Genomic DNA, 26,967 nt, shown 5'->3' with positions numbered 1-26,967 from the left:
TCACAGGGTGCTCATTCCACCCCATCTGGTTTACATAAAATTTCACTGGCATTCCATAAGCCTGCCAGAAACATTTGCATTGCATACTATAAAGATTTCCCCCAAAACAAGGCATTTATAGATCATAAAATGTTAATGGCTCATGGTTACATTTTAAAACATGTACGCATGTGCTGTATGCATAATTTGAATGTCATCTGTTGACAGTCATTTTTTTAGACATCTAATTTTATCTACTTTTTCCCCAGAATAAAAAGACCCAAGCAAAGATCTATTAGTGATGGTTCTTTATTTGGACTACTAAATAAATACTTGAAAAATTACACAAACAAAAATCACAATAAAAGTATACATGCATATATAAACAAAGCTACATTGGTCATCTGTGCACTAAGCACAACATCAGAGAAGGCATTCAGTTCGTCATAGACTTGAAGAGAAGTCTCAGATAATCTCCAGAGAGTTGCCTCTCTGACTGTGTTGCCTTTCTTCATTCCAACTGAAGCAGGGAAACCATCAGGGCTCATTTGTATGGCCAGTATTTCAGCCCAATACTGAATAAAACCCTTCATTCAAACACCATATGGATAAAAGAAACTCCGAGTTTTGGGAAAACTGTGGACCAAGCCACAAAAACAGCATACATATTGCACTATAACTATTCATCTACAAATGCTGGCACACTTCGCTGATTAAATGCTGAGCATTTCGGAATCAAGAGACATCATAGAAACAAATACATCTTGTAACTGTATCTAAGGAAAGAAGGAATGTTGGTATAATCCATTGGAAGGTAAACACGCAACGCAGCAAGATTTCACTTGTTTGCCTGTCGTTATACAGATAAGCACAGAAGCAGCATTCAATTTTAGAAAATACAGTAACATTAGTAAAGATGATCTTAAATTAAGAAAAATTGTGTTCCACATCAGTGTCAGGTAGGCCTTTGCTTCTTTTCAGGAAGCCTTATACTAACCTTCACATTCAAAATGTAAAAATCATATTCTTTCCCCAAGTGGTTTTTGTATAATCATGGCTCCGGTTCTGATGTGAAATACATTTTACGCCCTTAACACAACTGTTGCACCAAGACATTAACACCAGGATTAATTAAGATGACAACTGGCAAAACAAAGAAGAAGAAAAAGAAAAAGGTGTTAATACTGGAAACTGGAACTTTAGTAACTTGGTTTGGAATCATTCTGTAATATTGAATGTATGTACTGTACATGTCTGCATCATTAGGTTTATGGAGAGATTTGGTTACAGGGTAATTATGAACTGGTATGAGCTGATCAGTAGGTTTATAAAGCACCTGTACCCTTTAGCAGACCATTAAAGTTGATCAGCATTAGCACTAATATCTAGGCACTACTGAATGTCACGATATTTCATGAGCCTTTTAAGATAACGTGACACTTAAAATGACTTTTGATAAAATAAAGGATACGTTCCTAGCACAAAAAAAAAAGGGGGGGGGGGAAATCAGGAAAGAATATGTATTTATGTTTCGGAGGCCACATTCTTTCTTCTTTCTCTCATGCAGGATAAGATTAGATTAGGGCAGAGTGCATTATGGTTGGTCAAGGAGAAAAAAAAAAAAAGGAAGGAAGGAAGGAAGGAAGGAAGGAAGGAAGGAAACAGAAAATGACAGCTCAGAATAAGGGGATTGAGTTTAACCCTCTCTGATGCTGACACGCGGCTCTGCCAGCGAGCTGTGCATGATGCTTGTGATGGACTCCACTCCCGCTCCCTGCAGGAAGGTACGATGGTCACCATCGATCACGTGAACTGAAACCTTCCCATCACACACCTGCACGCAAGTCGTATTCGATTTTTAAATACATGTTGCATAGTACATTGTTCCGATGTTTATTATGACGCAAATGATTGTATACAAAGGCTTAGCATATACGTACCTCATGCAGTTTGTAGTCAGCTCCTAGTCCGTCTCCGTAGTCACTGCTGGCTTTGGCCCTCAGCAGGGTGATGTTGCCGTGGTATTTGGTAGATGGGATGTAGCAGTCAGCCGCCTTTAATTTGTAGTAGAATGAGGAGGCAGCGAAGTGGAGGGAGTCACGGTTAATGCCCTTATGGCTTGATGCGATCAGATCCACCGCATGGTTCACTCGAGCCTCCAGATCTTTCAAAGGCAGCAACGTTTCTAAGAGCTACAAATGTGAATGAAGAATATATAGTTAGAGAGTTGTGTAAATTATTTTTTTTAAAATTATCTGTGCAAAAAAAAAAGGCTGCAACATTAAAATAAGCACGCCAACACGCCACAGTTTTTGTTAGTGCTTTTAAGCAGACATCTAAAGACATAGCAATGTGGAGCACTGTATTAAACAAAAAATTATATTTTTGTCTATAATCATGCAGCCCAAATATACTATCTTCTATTCAATGGATTGAATCAATAATTCAAGCTGTAATTAATTACTTTAAAAAATTTCTAGCAGGTTCTAGCAGGAAGCCTCGGCTTTAAGAAAAGTCTCTTTCATCTAATTGTGAAAGTGTCATTTCAGATTTAGAGCCGCTTTGTGAGACAATTCAGCCTAAACAGAGGAGAAGCAGATCTTGGATGAAGCCACATTTATTGTTTTGTACATACAAACCACAGAGATGAAAGCAGGAAAAGCCTGAAGGCAAACTTCCTGTTGCGGTTTACCTTGTTGTACTCAATGCTGGTGAACTGCTGGATGAAAGCACACAGCGCCTCAGTCTCGGCCTCAGACTCATTACCGGGGGTCAGCTTGGCCCTGTAGCTCTATTGGTGAGAAAGAAAAAAAAGAAAGAAAAAAAAAAAAACCAAAGACACAGCAAATAAAAAAAACAATGCATCATGCGTGTTTGAGGAAGAATATCGATCAAAGAGTTGCTCCCACCTGCGTATATGCAGCCACATAAGAGTGGGAGCCGTCAAACAGGAAGAGGTATTCCACAGGGCACTGCACTGCCTGCAGCTGAGAGCACATCTCGAAAGCTACACAGGCACCAAAGGAGTAGCCAGCAATGCGGTAAGGCCCCTCTGGCTGGGTTTGCCTCACACACTGAACGTAGTATGTAGCCAGGTTCTGAATACTGTCCAATGGTGCAGCTACAAGCACACACAACAGAGAGAAAAGTTCATTATAGCAGCATGAATTACTGTACAACAGCACTGACACTTAAGTACTGATTATCTGAGTAATGACTTGATGTTGAAATGGTCAGCTTTTATTTGTTGCATTAGAATTTGGTTATTCAGTTAATTTCATCTCCACCCCTTCAGAGAAAAAAATAAAAAATAAATAAATAAACCCAAACACACACACGTAAGGGATGGAGGATGTAGGAAGACCTTCCTGAAAGCAATCTTTAAGCACCACTGGAATTCAAGTGAGAGCAGAATTGAACTTTTAATATGTTTGGTGAAAGAATTGCTATTTATCCCCAATTGGAAACCTGTGGTTTGCATTTAAGAGTGTGTCTACATGCACATAAGAAATTAAAGGAGCTTTTATTTGTACTTCATGGAGGAGTGTCCTAAGCTACCTCTTTTATATATATTTAAAAAAAAAAAAAAAAAAAAAAAAAAAAGGTTTTTACAAACTAAGACATCAAAGGACGAGACATTGTGCTGCTAATCTTTCCAGGGGACATCACAAAATGTTAATTGTGGGGGGTGCTAATAATTTTGGCAAACAATGTTTTGCAGAAGGAGGAAAAAAGCATGACTACAGAAAACTGTTCAAATAAAACTATACAGTCTCCCTATGTACCGTATACAGGCATTAGATGCTTCGCATGCTTTGCTCATTTTAAGAACAGTGCCAATAATATTGGAGTTGACTCAATTCTGAGGAACAGTTATGGGCTCAGCGACTATCTGCTGTGGTGTCAGTACCTTTGGTGCACTGCAGGCCATAGCATGGCACACTGAGTTTGGCGGTGAGGGTGCGGAAGGCAGCCGTAGAGCCCTCAATAGGGTGAATGAGGAACAGCGGCTTTTCTGCACTCTTCACCTCGTTCAAAAGTGTCACTGTGGGACCATCCGGGTTTACCAGCATCCCGTTGGGATCAGAATCCAGCAAAGCCTGAGCTCCAGGATGCTTCCCCTCAGATGGCTTAGCTGCTGAAAATAAATGGGAAAGAGAAAAACAGCATGCTTGCTTTCCACATCTCTCCTCAAATGATAAATTATAAAGACACACTGGACGACATGCAGCATGTGCATGCTTACCTTCAGAGACTCCAGATTTGCTGGACATCTCGCGCAGTTTGTTGATGGTGAGCTGTCGGATATCTCTCATCTGCATGACAATATCGTAGTCTCTCTCTAGTGTCTGCCTCACCTCCACACCCATCAGTGAGTCCAGACCCAGGTCAGCCAATGATGCGTCAGGATTCAGGTTGCTTATGTCGCGCACGCCTACATTGTATGGCAAGCACATGTCAAGTTGTCTTTTTTTTCCCCGAAATTTTATTTCTTTAAGATAATATAGCAAAAATCATCCATGTAACTAACACACATTATTATGGGGCATTGGTAACACAATGGCTAAGATTATCTTCTAGTGACCAGGAAGTTGAGGACCAATTTTAAAATCCAGAGAGAGCTACTACTGGGCTCTTGATCACTTAACCACTGTGCATTATACCTTATTAAATTCTGCCCCTTGTATGAAAGCATCTGCTAAATGAATAAATGTGAAATGGATGTTTCTGATAAAACTCCAAAATGACACAAAACAAGGAAATTGTTATTAAAATTATTATTTTTATATATATATATATATATATATATATATATATATATATATATATATATATATATATATATATATATATATATATATATTTTAAATGAACTTACCTAGAATGTGAGCCACTGTTTCCACCAGGTCCCTCTGCCCACTGCCTTCCCCCTTTGCCACCTGCACCCTTTCTGCAAGCACGAAGCTGGACATGACAGCTTGCTCTTGGGACAGGAAACGGTCCAGCACCTCCAAGCAGGAGGCCATACGCTGGGGCAGTGTGCCGCCAATCACAGCATCGTTCCCACCCATGGTCTCCAAGACTACACCTACATCACCGATAGCACCCCACTGGACAGCCAGACCTGGCAGATTGTCATGACGACGCTGCTCACACACTCGTTCCATGGTGGAGTTGGCGAAACCGTAGTTGCTCTGACCAGCATTGCCACGGCCACAGCTGACCGAGGAGAAAACCACAAAGTGCTGCAGCTCTGGACACTTCTTCCTCGTCACTCTGTGGATGCGATCCAATTCGATAATTATTCACTGAAACTGACGGCAAGTTTTAGGATTTAAAATCCAAAAGCAATAATAAGTAAATCATTAGCTACAACAAGCCTACCTGTCCAAATGGAGAGTTCCGTCATATTTAGGCTTGTTGACCTCAATAAACTGCTTAGGCGTCAGATTCTCAAGCATACCATCTTGCAAAACCTACAGACACAGGATAAGGATATAAATAGTAAGCTGAACATCAGGAGAAAAAAAAATTCCTTGTAAATCAAAACTGAAAAGTAGTACACGCTAAAAATATGGAGGATTACCATTGCAAGGTGGAAGATGCCTCCAACAGGGCCTAACTGGCAGGCTTCAGTGATGAGACGCTCGGTCCCTTCCAGGGTACTAATGTCACTCGTGGACACTAGCACCTGGACGCCCATAGCTTGCCACTCTCGCACACGCTTGGCCTGGTAACCTGTTTAAAGGTTATCAACAGGTTATGGCATGTCTATAAAAAGTTAAATTCATAGTAGCATGACATTTTTAAACCTATGCGGAATAATATTCATGAGAGTTACCGTTGCGAATGCCAGAGCGAGATGTGAGCACCAGTTTGCGAGCTCCTCTCTCAGTGAGCCAGTGAGCCAGCTCCAGTCCAAAGCCTCCCAGACCTCCTGTGATGATGTAAGAGCTTGAAGCAGGACAGAAAGTCCGACATATAGCAGGGAGTGCGAGAGGAGCAGCTGTACTCACACCACTATCCTCTTCCACACGCACCTGAGGAAGACAGACACACACAGACACACACAGACACACACAGACACACACAGACACACACAGACACACACAGACACACACAGACACACACAGACACACACAGACACACACAGACACACACAGACACACACAGACACACACAGACACACACCTTTGAACCTGAGAATGTGAGCCAAAGGCAAACAAAAAGTGACAAACATGAAGCCAGATCATAATGTAGGATTATAGGAAGCTGGAACGCCACCTAGTCCAATACACAGATGGACATCTTTGTGCACATTTCAGGCTGACGTAGTGCTCACCTGCAGCAGCACTTTGCCAATGTGTTTGCCCTGAGCCATGTAGCGGAATGCGTCCTCCACCTGATTCCTTTCAAAAACAGTAGTGCGCAAAGGCTGCACCACTCCCTCCACAATGCCCCTCTTTAGCAACGAGGACACCTCTTCCCACTCACGGTTACCCTCCTCAAACAGAGCGTCCAGCAGGATACCGTGGAAGGCCACGTTCTTGAGGAAAATAGCCATGCCTGAGGCAGGAGCACAAGTCAGGGTCAGAAAACTTACCAGCTACTGTTTGCTCAGTGAAATAAATTATGGACAGTGACTGAGCATAGGTATAAAGGATGGATACTGGAGCACAATCATGAATAGCCAGTGGGTCAGACTTTTGTTTTTTTTAATAATGAGGCAGCTGCAGAGATCAACTACTCTCAAAGATATAGTTATTTTACATCTAATTGAGCCAGCTGAATCAAATGGGTTTAATCAAAAGCTGAAAATGTACATAGTATGTAAAATAAATAAATAAGTTTGTATCACATTAACAGCACTTTCCCTTGTTTTGTTAAAACTGCAGCTATATTCACATTGACGATATTTCTATGCGGTTTCTAACACAATGTAACTTGGGTTTTGTGAGTGAAAAGGTCAGATATTAAAAGTCCGAATGGCTCCAAAAATGAAATATGATCAATCATATTTGCTTAACATTGAAATATTTTAATTTGGGCTACGATCAGTGGAAAAAGTTTAAGAACCCCGTTTTATTCTAGGCAAGCTGAATGGACACATTGAATGTAGCTGCTACTTTTGTCCCAGTAATGTGTTTTGGTGGATTGTAGAACTCACCCAGAGGGGTGTTGTTTGAGAGGTCATATTTGCCGATCTCAAGGAAGCGTCCATGTCTGGCCAAACAGCGTAAGCTGGCCTGCAGTTTCTCTTCAGCCAAGGAGTTCAGAACCAAATCAACTCCTGTGTCCAAACAAGAGATTAGAACATACTATACAGTATATTATTCACACGTATAAAATTGTTACACAAATATGGCAGAATTCATCTCGAATGCATCATTTCTTTATACAGGTTCTGACCTTTGCCCTGTGTGTGCTTCAGCACATGTTGTTCAAAAGAGGCATCTCTTGAGTTAGCAAATGATTCTGCAGTGAGCTGTGGGAATCGTTCCTGCAGGTAGGCCCTCTTCTCTTTGGAACCTGCAAATCTCAGATGTCAGAACCAGTTTGTTTCCACAATGCAAGTTTTCGCTTTTCACTGCGGGTTTGTTATGAAGCACTCACCCACAGTAGTGAAGACTCTGCAGTTCATGCTGAGTGCGATTGCAATAGCAGCCTGGCCCACTCCTCCAGAGCCTGAGTGGATGAGCACACTCTCACCAGGCCTCAGACGCCCACGCACCACCATGGAGTAATAAGCTGTAGCGTAGACCACAGGTACTGAAGCAGCCTGCTCCAGTGTCCTACACACACACGGACACACACAGTTAGAGTTACACTATTCTCATGTTTTGGGGTTATAGTATATCGCTCTGTATTATCTGAGCACTTCTTACAGTAAGTGAGTGTCTTACCAGCTAGACGGGACATCCCAAAGGAAACGTCTATCTGCATCCACACAGGTGGCCAGACCTTTAGCAGGCAGGAGGCCCATCACACGACGGCCACTAGGGTCCCGGCCTGAGAATTCCATTCCCAGCATGCACTGCTGGAGCGCTATGTCTCCTGCACAAGGATAGAATAAAGTGCTGTACATGCCATGTCACTTTGCTTTATGTACTTAACAAAAGAAATATATTAAAAGTGTAGATAATTGATTAGATAGATAAAGTTAGATAAAAACTTTAGTTAGAAAAAAGTTAGTAGATAAAAGTACGATATGACAATCATCAGAGAGACAGTAATTTTTTAAAACTCATAAATGATCAATAAAAAGATTATGCACAAATAACCTTACTTCAGGTTTACTATAGTTCTTATGAGCATGAGGAAGTGGAGTTATCTACCTGGGATAGCATCTGGGGGCAGTTTGCCTGTAGCCAGCATAATGTCTCGGAAGTTGAGTGAGGCATAGTAGACAGTGCAAAGCTGCACGTCAGGGTTGGAGGGAACAAAGTGGCGCAGAGGGGACGCGATCCAGCGTAGTGAGGACAGATCACCGCGAGTCAGGACATTCACGTAGGCCTGCTCAGTCAGCTCCTCATTCAAATCTACAACACAGGTAAGATTCATGCACAAAAGCAGAAAACATATGATAGCGAGTGACGGAATTTTGTTTTGGCAGAAGTGTTTAGGGTAAAACTTTAGGGAGAATGAAGACATGGTATACCTTGTGTGAGTAGCTGGTGTCTGAACATCCCCCACTGTCCATCCCGGTACACGTTCATGCTCAGGTCCCTCTGCAGCACTGCCTGCATGTCCTTATGGGAAAGCTGGAGAGAAGGAGTTGCTGAGGACTTCTTCAGGTTAGACACAAACGCACACCTTGTGAGAAGAGACAAAAACCAGACATATGATGAACACTGATATTTAAAGCCAATCATCATCATCATCATCATCATCATCATCATCATCGTCGTCTTCATCTTTCAACCAAAAGCATAATGCACTGAATACACCCATGCTTTAGAAGACAGAAGAAGTGCAATAGAGAGAAATAAAACTAACCGGATGCGGTTGCCTCCAGGCTCCTGTCTCAAGCAGTTGACCATCCCCACCACTCCATTATGGCCTTGAGTGGCTGTCAGCCATATTGGATTATCTGAAATCTCAGTCAGCAGGCTCTGACGGAAGGAAGAATAAGATCAAGAATTTTAGATAGCAGAATTAAAGGAATCATGTCCAAAAGATGCAACATTTGTTACTTATAATATCACAGTATTCCGGTCCAAGAAAGTACATATTGTACAATGAGCTTCACTAATCAGTTTGTAGGAGAATTATGGCAATGTTTCAAAATTGCAGCACACTGTCTTCATTCTGAGATAAATAAAATAAAAAAAACCCCAGACAATTGTAGAACAAATTAGCTACTTATATTTCTTTAAATATTTGTGAAATGAATCAGGGGCAACAGCATGATCTGTTGGAAGAGGTCTGATTATCTATCTAAATAAAGCTAAGTATATTTTTCTTTTAAATCTTAATGTGCCTCTTTGATTCAGAAATGTTACACCTAGCTAGATGAAGTGTTTTTTTTGTTGTTTTTTTTTTTTTACATTGGACCCCAGGTTCCTATTACTGGTACTGTGAGCTACTGACTTTTTCTTAGAATGGTGCATTTTCATCAAAACAACCTAAATCACTTTGTGAATTAGGCAGAAAAATTTATTTCCCATAACTAAAATCTAGGTAAACCGATACGGTGAGACAAACCAGACTCACCTTCAGCGTCTCTACCCATTTGTAATCAGTGGAGTCTACAGACAGTGTAATAGGCTGTTTCTCAGGAGTTTTCCTTCTGCCAAGGAAGAGAACTGAGCCGTAGAAAGATTTCTTCACCATGACCATGTTAAGAGAGGCATTTTTGAACTGCTTTTCCCATTCCACCTACACACACAGAGAGAGACACAGAGAGAATGACTGAGAACCAATACTGAGCCAGATTACATGGCATGATTCGGGTTTTCAGAACACACACACACACACACACACACACACACACACACACACACACACACACACACACACACACACACACACACACACACACACACACACACACACACACACACACACACACACACACACACACACACACACACACACACACACACACACACACACACACACACACACACACACACACACACACACACACACACACACACACACACACACACACACACACACACACACACACACACACACACACACCTGAGTGAGGAGGCTGGTCTGATTCTCCATAGAGGTGAGGAAGGCCACAGTCTCACCCAGCGTGTCTCCCTTTAGCAGGGTGTGTAGCAGAACAAAGCCGTCCTCTCTGGCAGCTGACGTCAGGTTTTCCAGCAGAGCTGATGGATTTGAAATAGGCCCTGGGACACAGTTACACACCACCAGGTCAGCACCCCCAAGACTGCCCGTGGCTGTGCTGTGCTGAGGATCCCACTGAGCAGCTGTGATACCATGCTCCTCCAGAGAGCTCTGCTGGGCTGAGAGCAGCTCTATGCTCACATCAGAAGCTGTGTAGTCCAGACGCAACATTGGCTGAATGTTGAGGAGGCTGACGGCCCGGGAAAACACACGGCCATCGCTGGAGAGGGCCTGAAGTACAGAGGAGTACAGAGTGAAATTATGGGAAGCATATTGCTGTAATAGAAATTTATTTATAAGCAAAAATTTAGCCTAACACATTAAGAAAAAAAGAAAGATCTTTTTCACTATTACAATTCAAGTATAAATTTAAAAAAGGTGTTGTTCTGAGCAGGACAGATTATGGGGTAAAGTAAACATTTCACTGTACCTCGAGAACTTTGAGTTTGCCAGGAGTGGAGTTCTCCAGCGCGGTGTCGAGGCAGTGGCGCAGTGCATGAGAGTCTAGCAAGCCATTAAGGAGAGGATCCTGCAGCAGACATTCCCTCTCCTTCTGCACCGTCTGCTCCAGCTCAGAGCGCAGATTCCCATTAAGTTCCAAACCACAGAGTACGGACAGCAGGCGTAACAGGCCACTCTCTGTCTCTGCATCGATCAGCTGGTCCTCTTGTAGACCCTCCAAACCAGGGAAGGAAATCTTCACTCCCTGCGCGGCCAACTTCCTCTGGAGATGGTTAATCAGACCTGTAGAAAAGATTCATGCATGTCAAGATATTAAGGTCTGACAGTTGAGCTGTACTTTGCATGCATAGTTTTAAACACATACTAGAAACACAAGAGGAAGGGAACTTGCCTCTGCTGCGTCTGAGCTGCTCTGCTAGTTTCTCACTGGATACCAGGCACTCTGTGTCCACCAGGGGCACAAAGGCAAACTCCTCCAGAATGGGTGGGGTCTGTTGCTGTTGGCGACGGGGTGCCACTGTGGCATGGAGGCCACATATCTGAACTCCGCCCGCTGTAATATTATCCAGGCAGCGGTTCACAAGGACATCAATGGCTGAAGAAAATCAGAAACAGGATATGCTGTACTTTAGTTTATCCATGGCCGTCACACACGTAATATAGTTTTACATGCAGATATGTTACAGATATATACAAAACAAAAAGCTCTTAAATGCATTTACCTTTCCTATCCTCAGAGTAATCCTGAACTCTTTTCTCATGTAACGTTGGATCTATACACACGGAACGAATACGTGTTGGGAGGCGCAGGCTACGTCCAGGCAGGCCCACCACAATCATCTGCAGCATGGTGTCCAGAAATGTCACCCAGTTTCCTGTCCACTGCAGCTTCCCATAGTCACCTGCAAACCCAGACCAGGAAAAATAAATAAATAAACCAGATCGGAGAAGTACTCATATATTCATGACACACAACGCCGGTTTTAAACTCTATCGAAAATCAGTCTGTTTGTGTTTACCAGCATTGTTGGACTCCAAAATGCCTTGGAAGGTTTTGCCATAGTCGTAACCACGCAGACGCAGCTCTTTATAGAGGGCTCCAGCTTTCAGATGCAGTTGCGGTTCCTCTGGCTCTGTGGTAACATGCTCAGCCATCTGAGAGTAGAAAGAATCCAAAGCTGCCTCCTCCAACAGGCTCACCTTGCCTGAGACATTCAGAGATATTAGAAAGGTAGATGCAAACTTAGCAGCTTTATACATTGTGTAAGGGTATTTAAAAAGAGCTAATCCATATGATATTTGGCTAACTGGGTTATAACTTACCACTAACTGCCAGGTTGCCATTCTCAGACACCTCAAAGCGGTTGGTGGCGGGCATGAGACGAACCTCCAACTGGACCGATCCTATGGTGTGATGCAGAATAACATAACTGATTTTCATAGACTGCATTTTCATTCTTTGAGAGTTTTCTATTTACATGCAAAACAGACACAGTTTAAACCTGGATAACAAGGAACCATGATTCAGACCAAGATAAAGCAGTTAGTTCGTTGTGAAAACGGAGTGAATTTAATCTAATGCAATATAAAATTGAGCAAAGATGCATTACAGTACAAGCTGAGCAGTTAAGCAGGTCCTCCCCAACTTTTTAATTTTTCTCAATAGTCCAAAATTATCTGACAGTTCAGAGATTTCAACAGATATCCTTCTCATCATTATCTCAGGTCCTTAAACACTGAGCTACCTCTGCCCCATGTCCAGGAAACTGGCCTTTACTGTACCAGTGAAAACCACTCACCAGTCTTGGGAAGAATGGTGGCTCTGTGGATGGTGACATCCTCAAAAGTAACTGGGGTGTGTTCCATGACAGTCCCTAAGCTCCTCATCAGTGTCCTCCATGCCAGCACCAGGTAACCCGTGGCTGGATACAAGACCCGCCCATCAATACAGTGGCCAATCATGTAGTAGTCTGGAGATTCAGGGTTAATATCTGCAAGGTTGGAGGAGAAAAAAAAGGAAGAAGGAAAAGGTCAGTTGGATAATGGCTAATATCCTTAAGAACTACCTTCACTGATTATATGTTTATATTATATTCACCAATGTTGTACACAGTGGCTGAGGTGGAGCCTCCAGATCCTGCTGGGAAATCCTCCACCTTAGGCACATCCCAGCTCTGAGAATGGTCCCACTGGATAAGAGGGGAGATGAGGGGGGTCCCCACTGGAACAGGGTACTCGACAGCTGGATACAGCTGCTTACTGTCTACATTAATACTACAAAACAAACAAGAAAAATATATATGAGACTATAATAGCTTTTTATAATGTTTTGCAATATAAGCAAGTCAGTACTCACCCATTCATGTAGATCTTGCCTATGTGAGAAAGAAAGAACTCCAAGTTATTGGCATGTCCTCTCTTCAACAAGGGCAAAATGGAACAAGTGGGCTTGAGGCTGCGCTTCAGAATGGCCTGGAGAGGAAGTCAGAGTAATCCAATTTGAGTGCTGCTCAAAAAAAAAAAAAAAAAAAAAAAAAAAAAAAAAAAAAAAAAAAGTGTCTCTTGTTGGACTTAAGAACTCATTACAATCTTTATCACTCACCTGCAGTAGAGCGTGTGGAGCTATCTCCACCACCACAGCATTGTCAGGAATGAGGCTCAGGCCCTCCTGGAAGAGTACAGGGCTCACCAGGTTGTTTACGTGGTATTCAGCTGAGGAGTAGAGAGCCAGAGTGCTCCCCCACTCTGTCTGGGGGATGGATGTGCTGATCCAACGGGGAGAGCGAGGACGTGGGCTTTTTATCACCTGAGAAAGTGCACACAGAAAAATAACCGTTGGTCAGTGTACACTACAGTACTTGTCTTAGCTATTATTAAAGTAATCCTGAGTACCTCAAACACATTTTCAAATGGTTAACTGACATTTATGCCTAAAAGTGATAAAAGGCTGACATTTTTTGACAGAAAAATATTAAACAGGCCAACAATAAAGTGCCAAATATAATGCTTTACAAATAATCTAACAGCATACTGTATTAGCGAACCTTGCATTTTAGTGAGTAAGGGGCGAGAGGTGTTCTAAAAGAGTTTTAGTAGTTCATTGGCTTCCTTTGCAATTAAGCTTTGAGCTTTAAACAATTTATCGTATGTATATTATTTTGTTGAGATTGAAAGTTATACACTTAGGGGTACAGCAAGGGCACATGAAAATAAATAAATAAATAAAATCTCAAATTTTGGTCAGAAAAATGCTACAGCGCTTCTTTAAACCAAACCAGCAAATGGTGCTGAGGTGCTAGAGAGGAAGTTAAAACCCCAGCATACCTTCTGCAGAGCAGCCAGCAGAGCAGGAGCAATGGATGCCATGTAATAGGAATGGAACGCGACACCGGCACTGCGCACTTCTTTGGCAAACACACCGTCCTCCTTAAGCTTAGCAACAAATTTGCTGACTGCCTCCTACACATCCACACAAGACATACAATGCTTAATTAACCTTTAAGTCAGGTGAACTCAACAAAAGTGCACAAATATGAAAATGCATAGTGAGAGGTGTTAGCGTACCTGTGGCCCTGAGATAGTGACCGTATCCTCTGCGTTGTGGCAGGCTGGGACCACCCCCTGTGGACACTGAGCCTTGCACTCTTCCCAGGTCAAACCTGAAAACAAGTTTAAATTCAATACTGGAAACAACCAGGATATTAAATTCCACTTCACAACCGAATTCTCCAGAACAGGTTGTCTTACCCACTGCTGCCATGCCTCCAGGTGGCAGGTTGGCTTCTTTGATGCACTTTCCTCTCCAGTAGGCAGCCTGAAGGGCCTCACTGTGGCTGAGGGAGCCATCAGCGTAACCACATGCCAGCTCTCCGACAGAATGACCCACAATGCCATCTGGCTGGAGGCCCATCTTCTGCAGCATGTCTATCTGTGCAATCTGGGGAATGATGCATAATTATCATATCAAGTTTTCACGTCAATCTGTACATACACTTCATGCACACTGTATACACTGGAATAAAATGACAAATCGGCAGGATCACGGTTCAACAGACAATAATGCATCATAAAGGACTAAATAAAATGGAAATGCAATGGCAATGCAAGACCAGATTAAACGCTATAAGCAAGCAATAAGCAATGCAAATCAGTGCATATTAGACCTTTTACATAACAGATGAATTGTGCAGATGAACTAGGTAGCAAATTGTGCAAGAGCTGAGCATAACTGTCAACATTTAATAGAGTAGACATTAAGAGCAGAATATAAAATGGTGCAAAATCAGAACTCCCAGAGTATGAATTGTAAACATGTAATCTTTTTGGAAAAAAATAACCCATGAAATTAATTACTCAACATTCAATCAATTATTCAGCATGGATTACAACATTTTATGATGAAATAACCAGACAAAGAATGATTCCCGACATCAAATTTGATAGTGGCGATTGCAACACAGTGCATATAGAGAAGCACAATTCCAGGAATTGTGTATGTGCATCATCTGGGAACCCTGACCTGAATGGCTGCAAGGCCAACAAATGCATGGACTGTGTCCTCAAAGGTGTTTTCATCAGCCTGCATGAGCAGGCGTGACACACACAGCCCTGTGTCTTTCAAAGCCATGTCTGAACGCTGGATGGACTCCTTGAACTCCTGTAGTTGCATTAGGCTACGACCCATACCGGCCCACTGTGTACCCATACCTGAAGGAGTCACACAAACAAACATATTACAGTGGTGTGTAGAATTAGATCAAAAATGGCAGAATCCACAAAGAGGAATTCTTGTATTGGGATATTCTTGGCCATTGCCGACTTACCAGAGCAGATATACCAGAGGGGTCTGGAGGAAGGTGCAGCCTGCTGCACCTCTCTAACTTCACCTTGTGCTCCCAGCAGTGTGTATCCCCTGTAGGGCATGCTCGAGGTGGGAATGGCACACACCTCACAGAGCAGGTCCAGGAAGGCTGAATCATGCCCATATTCCTGGGCTTTATTCAGGAGAAAGGTAGTAGCCTCTTCAGTTCGCCCACATGCCTGCACTATCCTGGGCACAGATACTGGTGAAACTGGAGCAGTTGGTTTGGGCCCTGGTGGGCGCAGGATAATATGGACATTCGAGCCTCCAAAGCCAAAGGAGTTGATGCCTACAATGCCCCCACGCACGGGAATGGGCTCAGACACCACACGCACACGACCATCTAAGAGCGCTGGGATGTCTGGGTTGGGGTTGTGGAAGTGGATGTTGGGAGCCCACATACCATGTTCTAGTGACAAGAGCACCTGAGTGTACAGAGGAAAGATTTAGCCATGTATATACACATGAAAAAATAAGTATCTAGTGTCATCATGCCAAGATCTAAAGAGTTCTACAAGACCTTCAGAGGGGAGAGGGGGGAAAAAAAGGTTGCGGATACCTACGAGTCTGGCAAAGGATTTAAAAAGATCTCGAAATACATCATTCCACTGTGAGGAAGATAATCTACAAATGACAGATTTTAAACGACTGCCAATTTGTCCAGGACTGGCCCTCCCAGCAAATTCAGCACAAGAGCAGACCATCTGATGCAAAAAGAAGTCTCTAAGAACCCCAAAATTTCATCACAGGATCTGCTAGTAGGTTTTGCAACTGTTGGTGTCAAAGTACATGCTTCTACAATCAGAAAGAGATTGCACAAATCTGACCTGCATGGGAGGAATGCCAGGAAAAAGCCTTTACAAGACTACAGTTTGCCAATGAGCATATAGGCAAAGACCAGGCCTTTTGGATATCAAAGAGTGCCTGAAGATAAAGTGAAGCCATCTGTCCAAAAGTTGAAGTTGAACTGAAAGTGGACCTTTCAACAGAATAACGATCCTAAGCACACTAGCAAATGCACCAAGGAATGGCTCAAAAATCAGAAATGGAGGGTTATGGAATGGTGTAGTCAAAGCCCTAGATTTGAGTTGACATTGAAATGTTGTGAGGGGATTTGAAACAGGCAGCACATGCAATAAAACCCTCAAACATCTTACACCTGAAAAATTATTGCATCATGGACAAAAATATCAGCAAGCTGAGGTCAAAGACTGGAGGACAGTTATGCAAAACACCTACAAGAACTACAAAACACCTTCCTGCTAAAAGGGGCAATACTAGCTACTAAGGCCTAGGGGGGTACTCAGTTTTTCCACAGAAGAATATCACATCTACTGATTTTTCAGTTGAATAAATGATTGAAAAAGTTCATTTTTTGTTCACGTATACAGTTGCAATCAAACTTTCAGCTGTTTGCAATGAACAAATCAAACAAAAGCAATTGAAGTAGTTTAAACAACAAATGCTTCAACTGGTTTCCCCAAATTCAACTGAAAACTTATAATGAATTCTCCAGACTCAAAATTATCCAACCCCTTCATGGCAAGCATCTTTAGTAGAAGAGCACACTTTCCCGGTCATGACCTGCTGCAAAATGAGATGCATAGCTTCTGGCAGTGCTCCTGATGAATCTTAACCCATTCTTCATGAGTAGTGGGCTCCAGTTCAGTAATGTTCTTGGGTTTGTGTGCTGAAACTGCCTTCTTCAAATCCCACCAGAGATTTTCTATGGAATCCCAAAATTTCTGTGACTTATTTTATATGATTTTGAGCCGACTTTTCTTGTGCTTTGGGTCAGTGGTGGTGTACGTCTTGGAGTTCTGGCATGGAAACCTTCTGTGTTTAGTACACGCCTTACCGTGCTCACTGAAACCTCAGTGCCTGTTGCCACCAAGTCTTGCTGCAGGTCTTTTGCAGTCACTCGAGGGTTTTTCACAATCTGCCTTCTCAGAAATCTGGTTGCAGTCATTGACAGATTCTTTTTTTCCAGCCCTGTTCAGGCATTTCATTTATTTTCTACCCCTAGCCAGTTAAGGTATTTCATGTGTTCCAGCTCAAGCATACCTGGTGCTACTAATAAACCCTTCATTAGTTGCATCAGGTGTGCTTGAGACAACACCTGTTTTGCATATTTGTGCCGTTGTGAGGGATTCTATTCTGGGGGTTGAATAATTTTGAGACTGGAGAAGTCATTATAACCCTATCCAATTTCAGTTGAATTTGGGGAAACCACTTGAAGCATTCATTGTGTTGAACTATTTCAATTGCTTTTGTTTGATCTGTTCATTGCAAACAGGTGAAAGTCTGTAAATTTTTGACAAACCTGATTTACAATGTGGGTTGAATAATTTTGATTACAACTGTATCAACTTTATTAATGGGCACTATTTCAAAGACGATCAAATGTTTGCTTGTTCAAATAGGTCTAAAAAGGAAACACTTTCTATGGGGTGAACTTTCCATTTTTTCACATGACTAGATTCTTGATAATTTATATATACTCTACATGTATAACAAAAAAAAAGTTATGGAAGGACATGTTTGTAGACTCACTTTTGCAAGGGCAGCGAGTCCCGAGGCAGGCTCGGGATGGCCCATGTTGGATTTGGTGGATCCTATAAGCAAAGGTTCACGCTTTGACTGACAGAACACACTGACAATGCCATTCACTTCTTGTGGGTCCCCAACCTAAGGGAAAAATTAAGCCAGTATTAAAACTCATTTTAACACAGATGTGCATGTGTGTGTGTCTCCGTATCCTGACTCACCTTGGTGCCAGTGCCATGGGCCTCAACATATTCAACCTGCTCAGGGGAGATGTTGGCCTCTTGGTAGAGGGAGCGGACAAGTCGCTGCTGCATGTCTCCTGAAGGAAATGTCACACCTGGACAGAGTGTAAAAACACCATCAAATATCTCTCAGCATCAAATGCCTTTTGAAGTTCAGGTATCTCCATTACGTCCATGGCAACGGAGTCAGAAAGTTGAGGATGTTTTTCTTTTTGTTTTTCTCCTCACTGCTAACCCAGTAAGGAGATACTGTCTACATTGCATGGGTGTATTAAAGGTGCTGTGTGTAATTTTTGAGTGTTTCTAGACATAATTATATTTCTCTATGTGCATCTTTAAAATGATTGTGATTAAATTATTGCCCTGGATCAATATGATCTCACAAGTTTCTTAATTCAGGTTCCTGTTTTAATTTTACAGGACTTAAATTAGCTCTGCCCCCTGCCAGAACAACATTCCTCAGCTCTGCCACATTTCCTTAAAAGCTTTCTCTGATGAAAACACCAGCCATATTCTGCTTGCTATGCCATTTCACCCGCTCTGTTTCAGCATTACATTTAGAAACACTGGCGAGACGCAAGTGTGCCACCAGGCACTGGGGGAAAGGAGATGGCCTAAGGTAGCCAGAAGAATGGAGTCACCAGACTCCATTAGAATAATCTGATGCTTGTCTTCTTAGAATAAAACTGATTGCACTCTGTGCAGTACCTTGTTCTTTGTATCCATCAGTGTTGTTGCCAGCATTGAGCACAGTAGCATAGACTCTCTTGGCCATGGATTTCTTAGTGAGGAGTACAGCCACAGCAGCTTCTGAGCGACAGTAACCATTTCCTGGGAGAGATGATACAATAGGTTTTAAACTTCATAAATCTGCTGCCATATACATAATATAATAATATTATATAAATATTAGTGTAAATATTCAGATTTCTGGTATAACAGAAATACAATTAGTAATACCAACATTTAAATAAAAAAAAAAATAATAAAAAAGGAAAAGGAAAACAGTATAAATAATAGCAAAATCACCTGATACATCAAAAGACTTGCAGGCTCCATCAGGACTGAGCATGCCCAGTTTCATGAACTGCACTGAGGTGTTGGGTTTGAGCAACAAGTTAACTCCCCCAACAAGAGCTGCATCACACTGACCATGCCGAATAGCATTAAAGGCGTTCTCCAGAGCCAGGAGACTGGAAGAACATGCTGTGTCAATGGCTGTGCTGGGCCCTTTTTAAAAAAAAAAAAAAAAAAAAAACAATTAAAGAAAAAATTACACACAAAAAAAAAAAAAAAAAAAAAAAAAAAAATGCAACACCAATTCTGAGTCACTCAGTTAGCGCCACTTAAAGCATCACACCATACAAGGAATGACTCACAGTCAGGCATCACTGACAATGTGGTGGCAGGACTTTAAAATAATGGCCAACATGATCATCAAGATCATTTTGATCAAGATCAAGTCTTAATAATGATTTATCACAATCAGCCAATTTGTTAAATGTTGTATCATATAAGCCTGAATTACGTGGGTATAATATCTAAATAAAAACAAGACTGTTCCATGGTTAAAATCAATAAACATCGACACAATATGCACCCAAATTACCTGTTTAAAAATGTATATTATTTTATAATGTATAAATTGTAATGTGCTGGTCATTAAAACAATGTCTACAGTTAACAACTAAATATATAACTAAATCTAAATTTACCTATGCAGTCTGACAATTTAAAAATAAAAATTGATGACAAACAAATCATGACTGAATTACTATTAATTCTCCAGCCCAACAGGTTGTTTTGAGTAAGTTCAAATGAGTTCTAATTGTTATGAAAAAAATCACTTAAAAAAAAAGCTGCATTTAAAAGAATCTCTTGATAACATGCTTTAGAGCTCCATATTACAGACTGAGGGACATGAATTATAGAAAACTGAAACCTTGCATACCATTGAAGTCAAAAAAGTAAGAGAGACGATTGGCGAACATGGCGCGCTGGCAGCCGGTCATGCTGTACCCCAGCAGCTCTTCTGGATCTTTACTGAAGGCCTCGCCCGCCTCAGAACCACTCACACCAATGTAAACACCAGTTTTAGTGCCACGCATAGAGGTGGGGTTTATGCCTGCCAAGCACAATGAACACAAACATCATAAATAAACAGTACTAAGATGAAGCTAATTAACGAATTCGGATGTACCCAATTAAACATGAGAGTTGCTGCACAGAAGATGGGGTGCTGGGACACTGACCTCCATCAACGATGGCCTCGTATGATATCTCTAGCATAAGCCGCAGTTGTGGGTCCATGGTGTGTGCCTGTTTGGGATGCACGCCAAAGAAGGCTGCATCGAATCTGTCTATTTCTTTTAGCTTTCCATTTCTGCGAGGAAGACCATACAGACCTGAGGAGAGGTAAAGATATGCAAAGAGGTTAGCTATGAAAACAGTAAAAATAAATAAATAATACAAATCACATTTTCTGTTACAACAAAAAGAACTATCTTAGTCCTCAGCACACTAAGACTGCTGACACTTTAGCACATGAATGTAAACCTTAGTTGGTTGCCAAGGAGAGAAAGCAGAGAGGCAAGTGAAGAGAGGGATCTATTGAGAAGATGACAAGCGTGCCAAGGCCAGCACAGGGAGAGCAGCCAGGTAGGAAGAGAGGCCAACAGTGCAAAGAAACCAGAGACCACAGGGGGAGTCACTACAAATTTAATATGTAATTAGTTAAATCAACTCTGCTTTACGCATAGCAATTGTTCAGATGTAAACTACATTTTGAAATGAACAAATCTATTTTACATGCTGTAACAAAATATAATATAACAATAATAGTGAATATTACTTCAATTCATACTGAACAATGAGATGTTTAATATAATTTTATTGTTAAAAAAAAAACATTTTTAGTTCTAGTACTGCTTACTGTATAGAACATACAAAAGAAAAAAAAAATTTTACTTTTAAATTCCTTTGTTCTCTTTATCTACAAAAAAGGTTCATGTAACGAAATCCTTTTCAAGTGCGTTTTCCCTTTATAATTTTGCCCTTTTGTGTTTTATTGTAATGTTAGCGGTGGATCCAGAGCCTATCCATGACTCTGACCAGGATGACATGGTCACTAAAGATAACTGAATCAAAATTGTACTGTTAAATACAGTTGTTACACTGTATAATCATTCAAACACTTTAGTGTTTTTGACCAGTATATATTTTAGATATCTGATTCTGCAGGATACCTGGCTTCCACCTCCGGTCATCCTCTGTGACCATGTCGACTCCATTGAAAAGGTTCTGCCAGAATTCGTCCAAATCGTTCGACTCTGGAAGACGACCCGAAATCCCCGCTACGACGATTTCCTCCATCTTACCGTGAGAGTTTCTGTGGGATCAGACAAAAAAGAAACAAAAGGCAGTTAGGGAACCAACATCCAATTAACAATTACAGTCTGTCAGATTGCAAGTCAACCATTTTATCTGACCTACTTCCAACCACACGTTCATCCAGGCTGAGAGAGACACAGTGCTCAGAAGGGGGTTGCCTAGAGGAGTGTAGGCTTTGTTTATGGACCACAAATTCACTAATTCTGTTCATACAACGGTCATCAACAAAGCAGTAGCAGGGGCCGGATCACTGGCTAGTGCCCAGTGCAAATCAAGCTGAATGTGGAGAACAAAGTGTCCCTCTGTTCTGATTCCATCAAAGCCAGTGCAGGACTCACATGATGGGAATTCAATCACAAGCCTACAAATTAAGTAAGACTTCTCCATATACACATTTTAGGTTTCCCTGTTCCCTACATGCTTGATTCCATTCATAATTTCATTAATAAATCCATCCTGGGGCTTAAACCACCAGGACTGTTAAACACTGACCTACAAAACTGTCCCCCCACATCACTGCTTACTTGTCATCACGTTACACTTTTCGCACTTCAACTGTAACAGAATACCAACTAAATCTGACTAAAACTTAGCTATTAATTATTTTATAGAACGGATAGAAAAACCTGTGTAAACTTTTTCCTTGCTGACCTCATGTGTCTAGTCCCATAGCTACTCCCTGGTCTATTTATTTAACTGACTTCAGCTAAATAATTTACGAGAGGATTGAACAAAATAAGAATTTCATTGTACCAAGTACATATGACAATAAATATCTTGAAATCTAAAATGCATGTGACTGGATAAACAGCAATAGAGGATCTGCTACAGAAGCAATACTGGTTCATGTTTCGGAAATTACAGTCACTGAACCAAGGCTATTTTTCTAATACAGTGTGTTGATCTGCTTGGCTTGGTTCTTGGTTCAGTCCTCTAGTAATTGGTTCGGATTGCCCAGTTTAGCAGTTAACCAATTACGCTGGCTACAAAGTACACAACATCAGCTCATGTAGTCAAGTAGAGCTCTGCAGGAACATTTAGATTATAGGGAGAAAATGGCAATTTTACATGAACACAGCCAGCTGGCGTAATAGAGCAAAACATGGGAACCTCTAAAAGTAATATCAAATCCATCTGTCTAAGTGTAACCTCTAAGAACAGACAAATCTACTTAAATAAATAAATAAATAAATAAATAAATAAATAAATACAAAAAAAACCCCAAAAAAACAGTAATTTGTGGTTTGCTAAAACAAATAATTCTATACATAAAATCAGTAAAAATATGATGCACTTCCTGAACACAGGAGAAAGACTCAAACACTCCAAAGATGTTTTTAATTATAAAGGAGAAGGCTGCATGTGGTATTTTTCTGTTGACTGGTCAGGGAAACCTGCTACTGATTGCTACTGATGAACATTAGTTGCTTGGTCACCCATTAAATTAGTTTTTCACTGAAGATTGAACAATCACCATATCATAAAGAGAAATGCTTATCTGACTGATTCATGGATTTGTTTAATGATCCATTGTTCAAAATCTGCGATTTCATCATCCCGTTGAAGAATGGTGTTTGCCAGTACTATTCCTGACGGTTGCTAGATGATGTATTCACAAGCAGGTGCTGACATGCAACAGTTTGCCATTGTGTGTATGCGCGTGTTTACGTGTTATGGTGATATTTAAGAGGCTTTCTGATGAGTCATCACAAAAGTATTCACACGGTTTCTAAAGCATTATTTAAGAATGAGCCAAGTTTCAATCTTCTGAGAGAGCTGTAGTGCATGACTTGTTGCTTGCATAATTATGATACTTTATTATTTCAGCACAAGCAGATGCCGGAGCACTTAGACCAGAGCAGATTGAGCGAGCAGCTAAACGGCTTTCCTGGAACCGGGAGTGTAATCTACCTGACCCAGATCTAATGAAGCCTTTGCACATATGCAGGAATGAGAGAGTCACCCAATGATTCAAATACATACATAAGCATCAGCACCTCTTATGGCATAATTATAGGATGACCAGACATCCCATGGTCTAGTACAGGACAAATGGGTGGGGGTGATACAAATTAATATATTAGCTAAGCACTGCTGAACTTACACCATCATGAATCAGAAACAATGGGTTTAAATTGAAACGAAGCCTCTCTCTCTCCCAAAATATGAAAAGTCCCTTTCATCAGATTTGTGCTTCTGTCTGTTAACATTAAAATAAATATAAAACATTTCTAAGGCTTTAGACAAATTTCATCTAGATATTTCTCTTCAGTAACCCCACACTGCAAATGGTTGAACTAATTGGTGATTTACTACACGATGCTCAGTGCATATTTGGTGAAAGAATCCAGTGATAAAAAGAAACTTCGGAACTTAAATAATGGACAAATAAGCCATTTTGTGAATAAGCAAGACCACATGAAATAACACTGAAATATGGCAATGTCCCAGAAAACACAGGCTATCCGGACATCTTGAATAGCTTGATTCAGGGCCTGTGTTCTAGTTCTCAGGTTCCCAATTGGTTCCCAGAGTATGGTGCTACCATGTTATGTTATGGTGTTACAAAGCAGCGGGGTGTCCTAGACATTTGAGTCTTTCCTCTATTCTACACAACCACTTTATCTCAGGAATTAGATGAATGAAATCAGATGTGTCACAGCAAGGAATACACTAAAATGTGCAGGACAATCTGTATTCTAGTTCAGTGGCAGCATGCCACAGGTTGGGCACACAATCATGAAATGATAGCACACAATTACACACGAGCCACACAGCCAGGCTATAAACATGTGCCGATAAGAAACAGAAGCTGAGTTGATAAAGCTCGTCACTTGATGATCATATAAAATGGTTTCAGCAGCACAGGACAATGGGAAGTGTTAAACTGCTGTCTGACACAGTGGCAAATTCCACACTATAGCTACAAGACAGCCTATTCAGAAGCAACTTCCTTTCCTGAAACATCTCACAAAAGTCTGATGTCTCACCACACTGTTCAGGATGAAATTAATGAGAAGTTAATGAGAATTAAGAATTAATCCGCAACACAGCAACACTAACATATCCTCTCTCACTCTCGCACACCTAGGCTATAATAAAGGCTGCAATAAAGGCTGCATTAGGCCAAGCAGGCCTTGTGTAAAGATCACAAGCCTAAATGTGTAACAAATCCGTTAATGCTTCTCTCAAAACTGTTACTTTTTCTCTAAAACAGTGCACTTGCGGACTTGGAGCGAGAAGTGGACTGATTCTGTGGTTATACACAGAGTTTATGGTTCATAGCTGCTTCAGAGCTTCAGAGTATTCACTATCAGGGCTGAATGTAAAATGGCTTCCTACTCCCTGTTCAAGTGCACTGCAAAGGGTGTGAAATAACAGCTCGTATGCTCTACGCACTGCACACTAACTCCCAAGTCATTTGGGATTCAATCTATAGGCGCTAAAAGATGCGCGTTTTCATTTTTATCTTTATTTACCCGGTTTCTATACAAAGTCAAGCTCGTATAGATGTTATAGCTAGTAAAAGTGGTCGTGACACTATATTATATTATATATATATATATATATATATAAAAAAATTTTAAATGAGGACATAAATATTTCCTGAGTGTAAAAAGCTCGAATGTGCTAAAAGAGTGCATTGCGACATAAGAATATCTGCATAGACTAGCACTTCCTCTTATCATTTCTATAAGGAAACATTGTCATAAGGTGCATATTCAGTACTCACCAGCTGCAATAGTTGTACAAGGGCTTGAAAGATACTTTTGGAATGGATGAGCATCCGAGGTCAATGGCGCCTGGGCTGAGCTGTAATTCCTGAGTGACTGGAATGGTGGATCTGGCCCAATAACCCTGGTTAAATCGCTTTGTCTTGCCCTGAAAATCACTCTCACACTGCTTTGGTTGCGTTGCACTGATGTCTGTTTCATTTAAATGTTTGCCATGTTGTATAGCCACGCCACATGGGCTGACAGTTGCTCGGTATTCTGGTCCAATGAGAAGGAAGGCAGGTCTCCGGTAACCAACCACTGAGCACATTTCCCAACGTTAATTCCGCCTGAAACACGGGTTACTCGAGTTCAGTCATGAGAAAGCAAATCTATGCGCAATATCACGCTGAGGTTTACAGCACACCGCATGTTATCACTGCAACCCAGACATGCTATATTACTTTATGAAACCGGGTCAGAATTGTTGCCAAAGACTCATCAGATGTAGACAGCATCGATAACGCATTTTTTTTTCTTTACTAGGCTACAATTGGTTTCTCTTCCTGTTGCACATATCTTAAAATGAGATGTTGCATCTGTAGGAAGATGTATTTGTAGGGAAAATATATTGAGGAGAAACAGATTATTTAAAATTTTTTTTTCCAATAACCGCATTTCTTTTATTGTTATTATTACGTGGACTTCTATCACAAAATCATTAGAGGATCAAATGTATAGGACGTAGTTATTTTTCGGTTGTTGTGTTGTTGATTTTTTTTGTTGTTTTTTTGCACCCGGTGATCTGGTATGCTGCACTTGAGGCAGCTTGTCGTACTCTGCAGTGACTTGACGTTTACTTTTGGCCAATCAGGATGAATAAAGGGCGTGGCTACGGCATAGGGTGAGGTGATGACGGGAGGATGGGAGGAGTCCTGCTTCAGACAAGAGTAGACTGTGAGGTAATCAAGAAGGCGTGTCTTATAACAGGGTTAATTCAGTTCAAACCATAGAAGATATTTTATACTGTTTATTTATGTTTAAAGCACAAAAGCTTCTTGTTTCACATACATTCAGTTGTCGGTTTTCCCATACAGGTGTGCTAATCTACCCTGTCTATGAATGGAAAGGAACCATCTTAGTGTGGTTAGAGTAGCATCCTTACAGTAGCATCTTAGTGTATGTGGTGCTGGTAGATCTGTATAAGGTTCAACAGCTTTGCTGAGAAATTATAACGCCTCAATGTCATTGCTGGTTGAGAAACAAAAATATCCAACCAACATCAGTGCTGTGGTTAGAAACCGAGACAGATAAAAGGAAAGAAGCCTTTAAGCGTGTACACCTAACGGCATGTGTCTAATAAAGCAGCCAGTGAGAAACAAGTGTGCTACACTCACTACCATGTCAGTAT

General features: G+C 41.2%; 1 protein-coding gene across 2 annotated transcripts; it reads right to left on the bottom strand.

Annotated features, from left to right (window-relative positions):
* Window positions 1-272: 272 nt before the first annotated feature.
* fasn (fatty acid synthase) lies at window positions 273-25,911 on the bottom strand. Of its 2 annotated transcripts, none has more exons than XM_053639259.1 (42): window positions 25,577-25,911; window positions 21,699-21,841; window positions 20,706-20,858; window positions 20,405-20,578; window positions 19,483-19,683; window positions 19,162-19,284; window positions 18,433-18,548; window positions 18,218-18,352; window positions 15,627-16,089; window positions 15,323-15,510; window positions 14,551-14,740; window positions 14,368-14,462; window positions 14,128-14,262; window positions 13,406-13,609; window positions 13,160-13,275; window positions 12,902-13,077; window positions 12,603-12,794; window positions 12,127-12,207; window positions 11,823-12,008; window positions 11,526-11,705; window positions 11,195-11,398; window positions 10,772-11,085; window positions 10,186-10,572; window positions 9,694-9,858; window positions 8,977-9,092; window positions 8,639-8,793; window positions 8,316-8,519; window positions 7,884-8,034; window positions 7,594-7,772; window positions 7,390-7,509; window positions 7,148-7,270; window positions 6,323-6,546; window positions 5,822-6,020; window positions 5,567-5,718; window positions 5,365-5,456; window positions 4,859-5,256; window positions 4,226-4,414; window positions 3,890-4,117; window positions 2,889-3,100; window positions 2,672-2,770; window positions 1,920-2,171; window positions 273-1,813 (listed from the first exon to the last, which is right to left on the bottom strand). In XM_053639259.1, the coding sequence occupies exons 2-42, from the start codon at window positions 21,823-21,825 to the stop codon at window positions 1,676-1,678; spliced, it is 7,536 nt and encodes a 2,511-aa protein (XP_053495234.1). In that variant the 5' UTR covers window positions 21,826-21,841; window positions 25,577-25,911; the 3' UTR covers window positions 273-1,675. The 2 variants fall into 2 exon arrangements, with proteins under 2 accessions (XP_053495234.1, XP_053495235.1); XM_053639260.1 differs by having other exon boundaries at window positions 3,890-4,114.
* Window positions 25,912-26,967: the final 1,056 nt, after the last annotated feature.

The sequence above is a fragment of the Ictalurus furcatus genome, chromosome 13, assembly GCF_023375685.1.
Source record: "Ictalurus furcatus strain D&B chromosome 13, Billie_1.0, whole genome shotgun sequence".
Classification (NCBI taxonomy): domain Eukaryota; kingdom Metazoa; phylum Chordata; class Actinopteri; order Siluriformes; family Ictaluridae; genus Ictalurus; species Ictalurus furcatus.
Note: the sequence above shows the minus strand (reverse complement) of the source record. Positions and strands in the feature narration are given on the sequence as shown.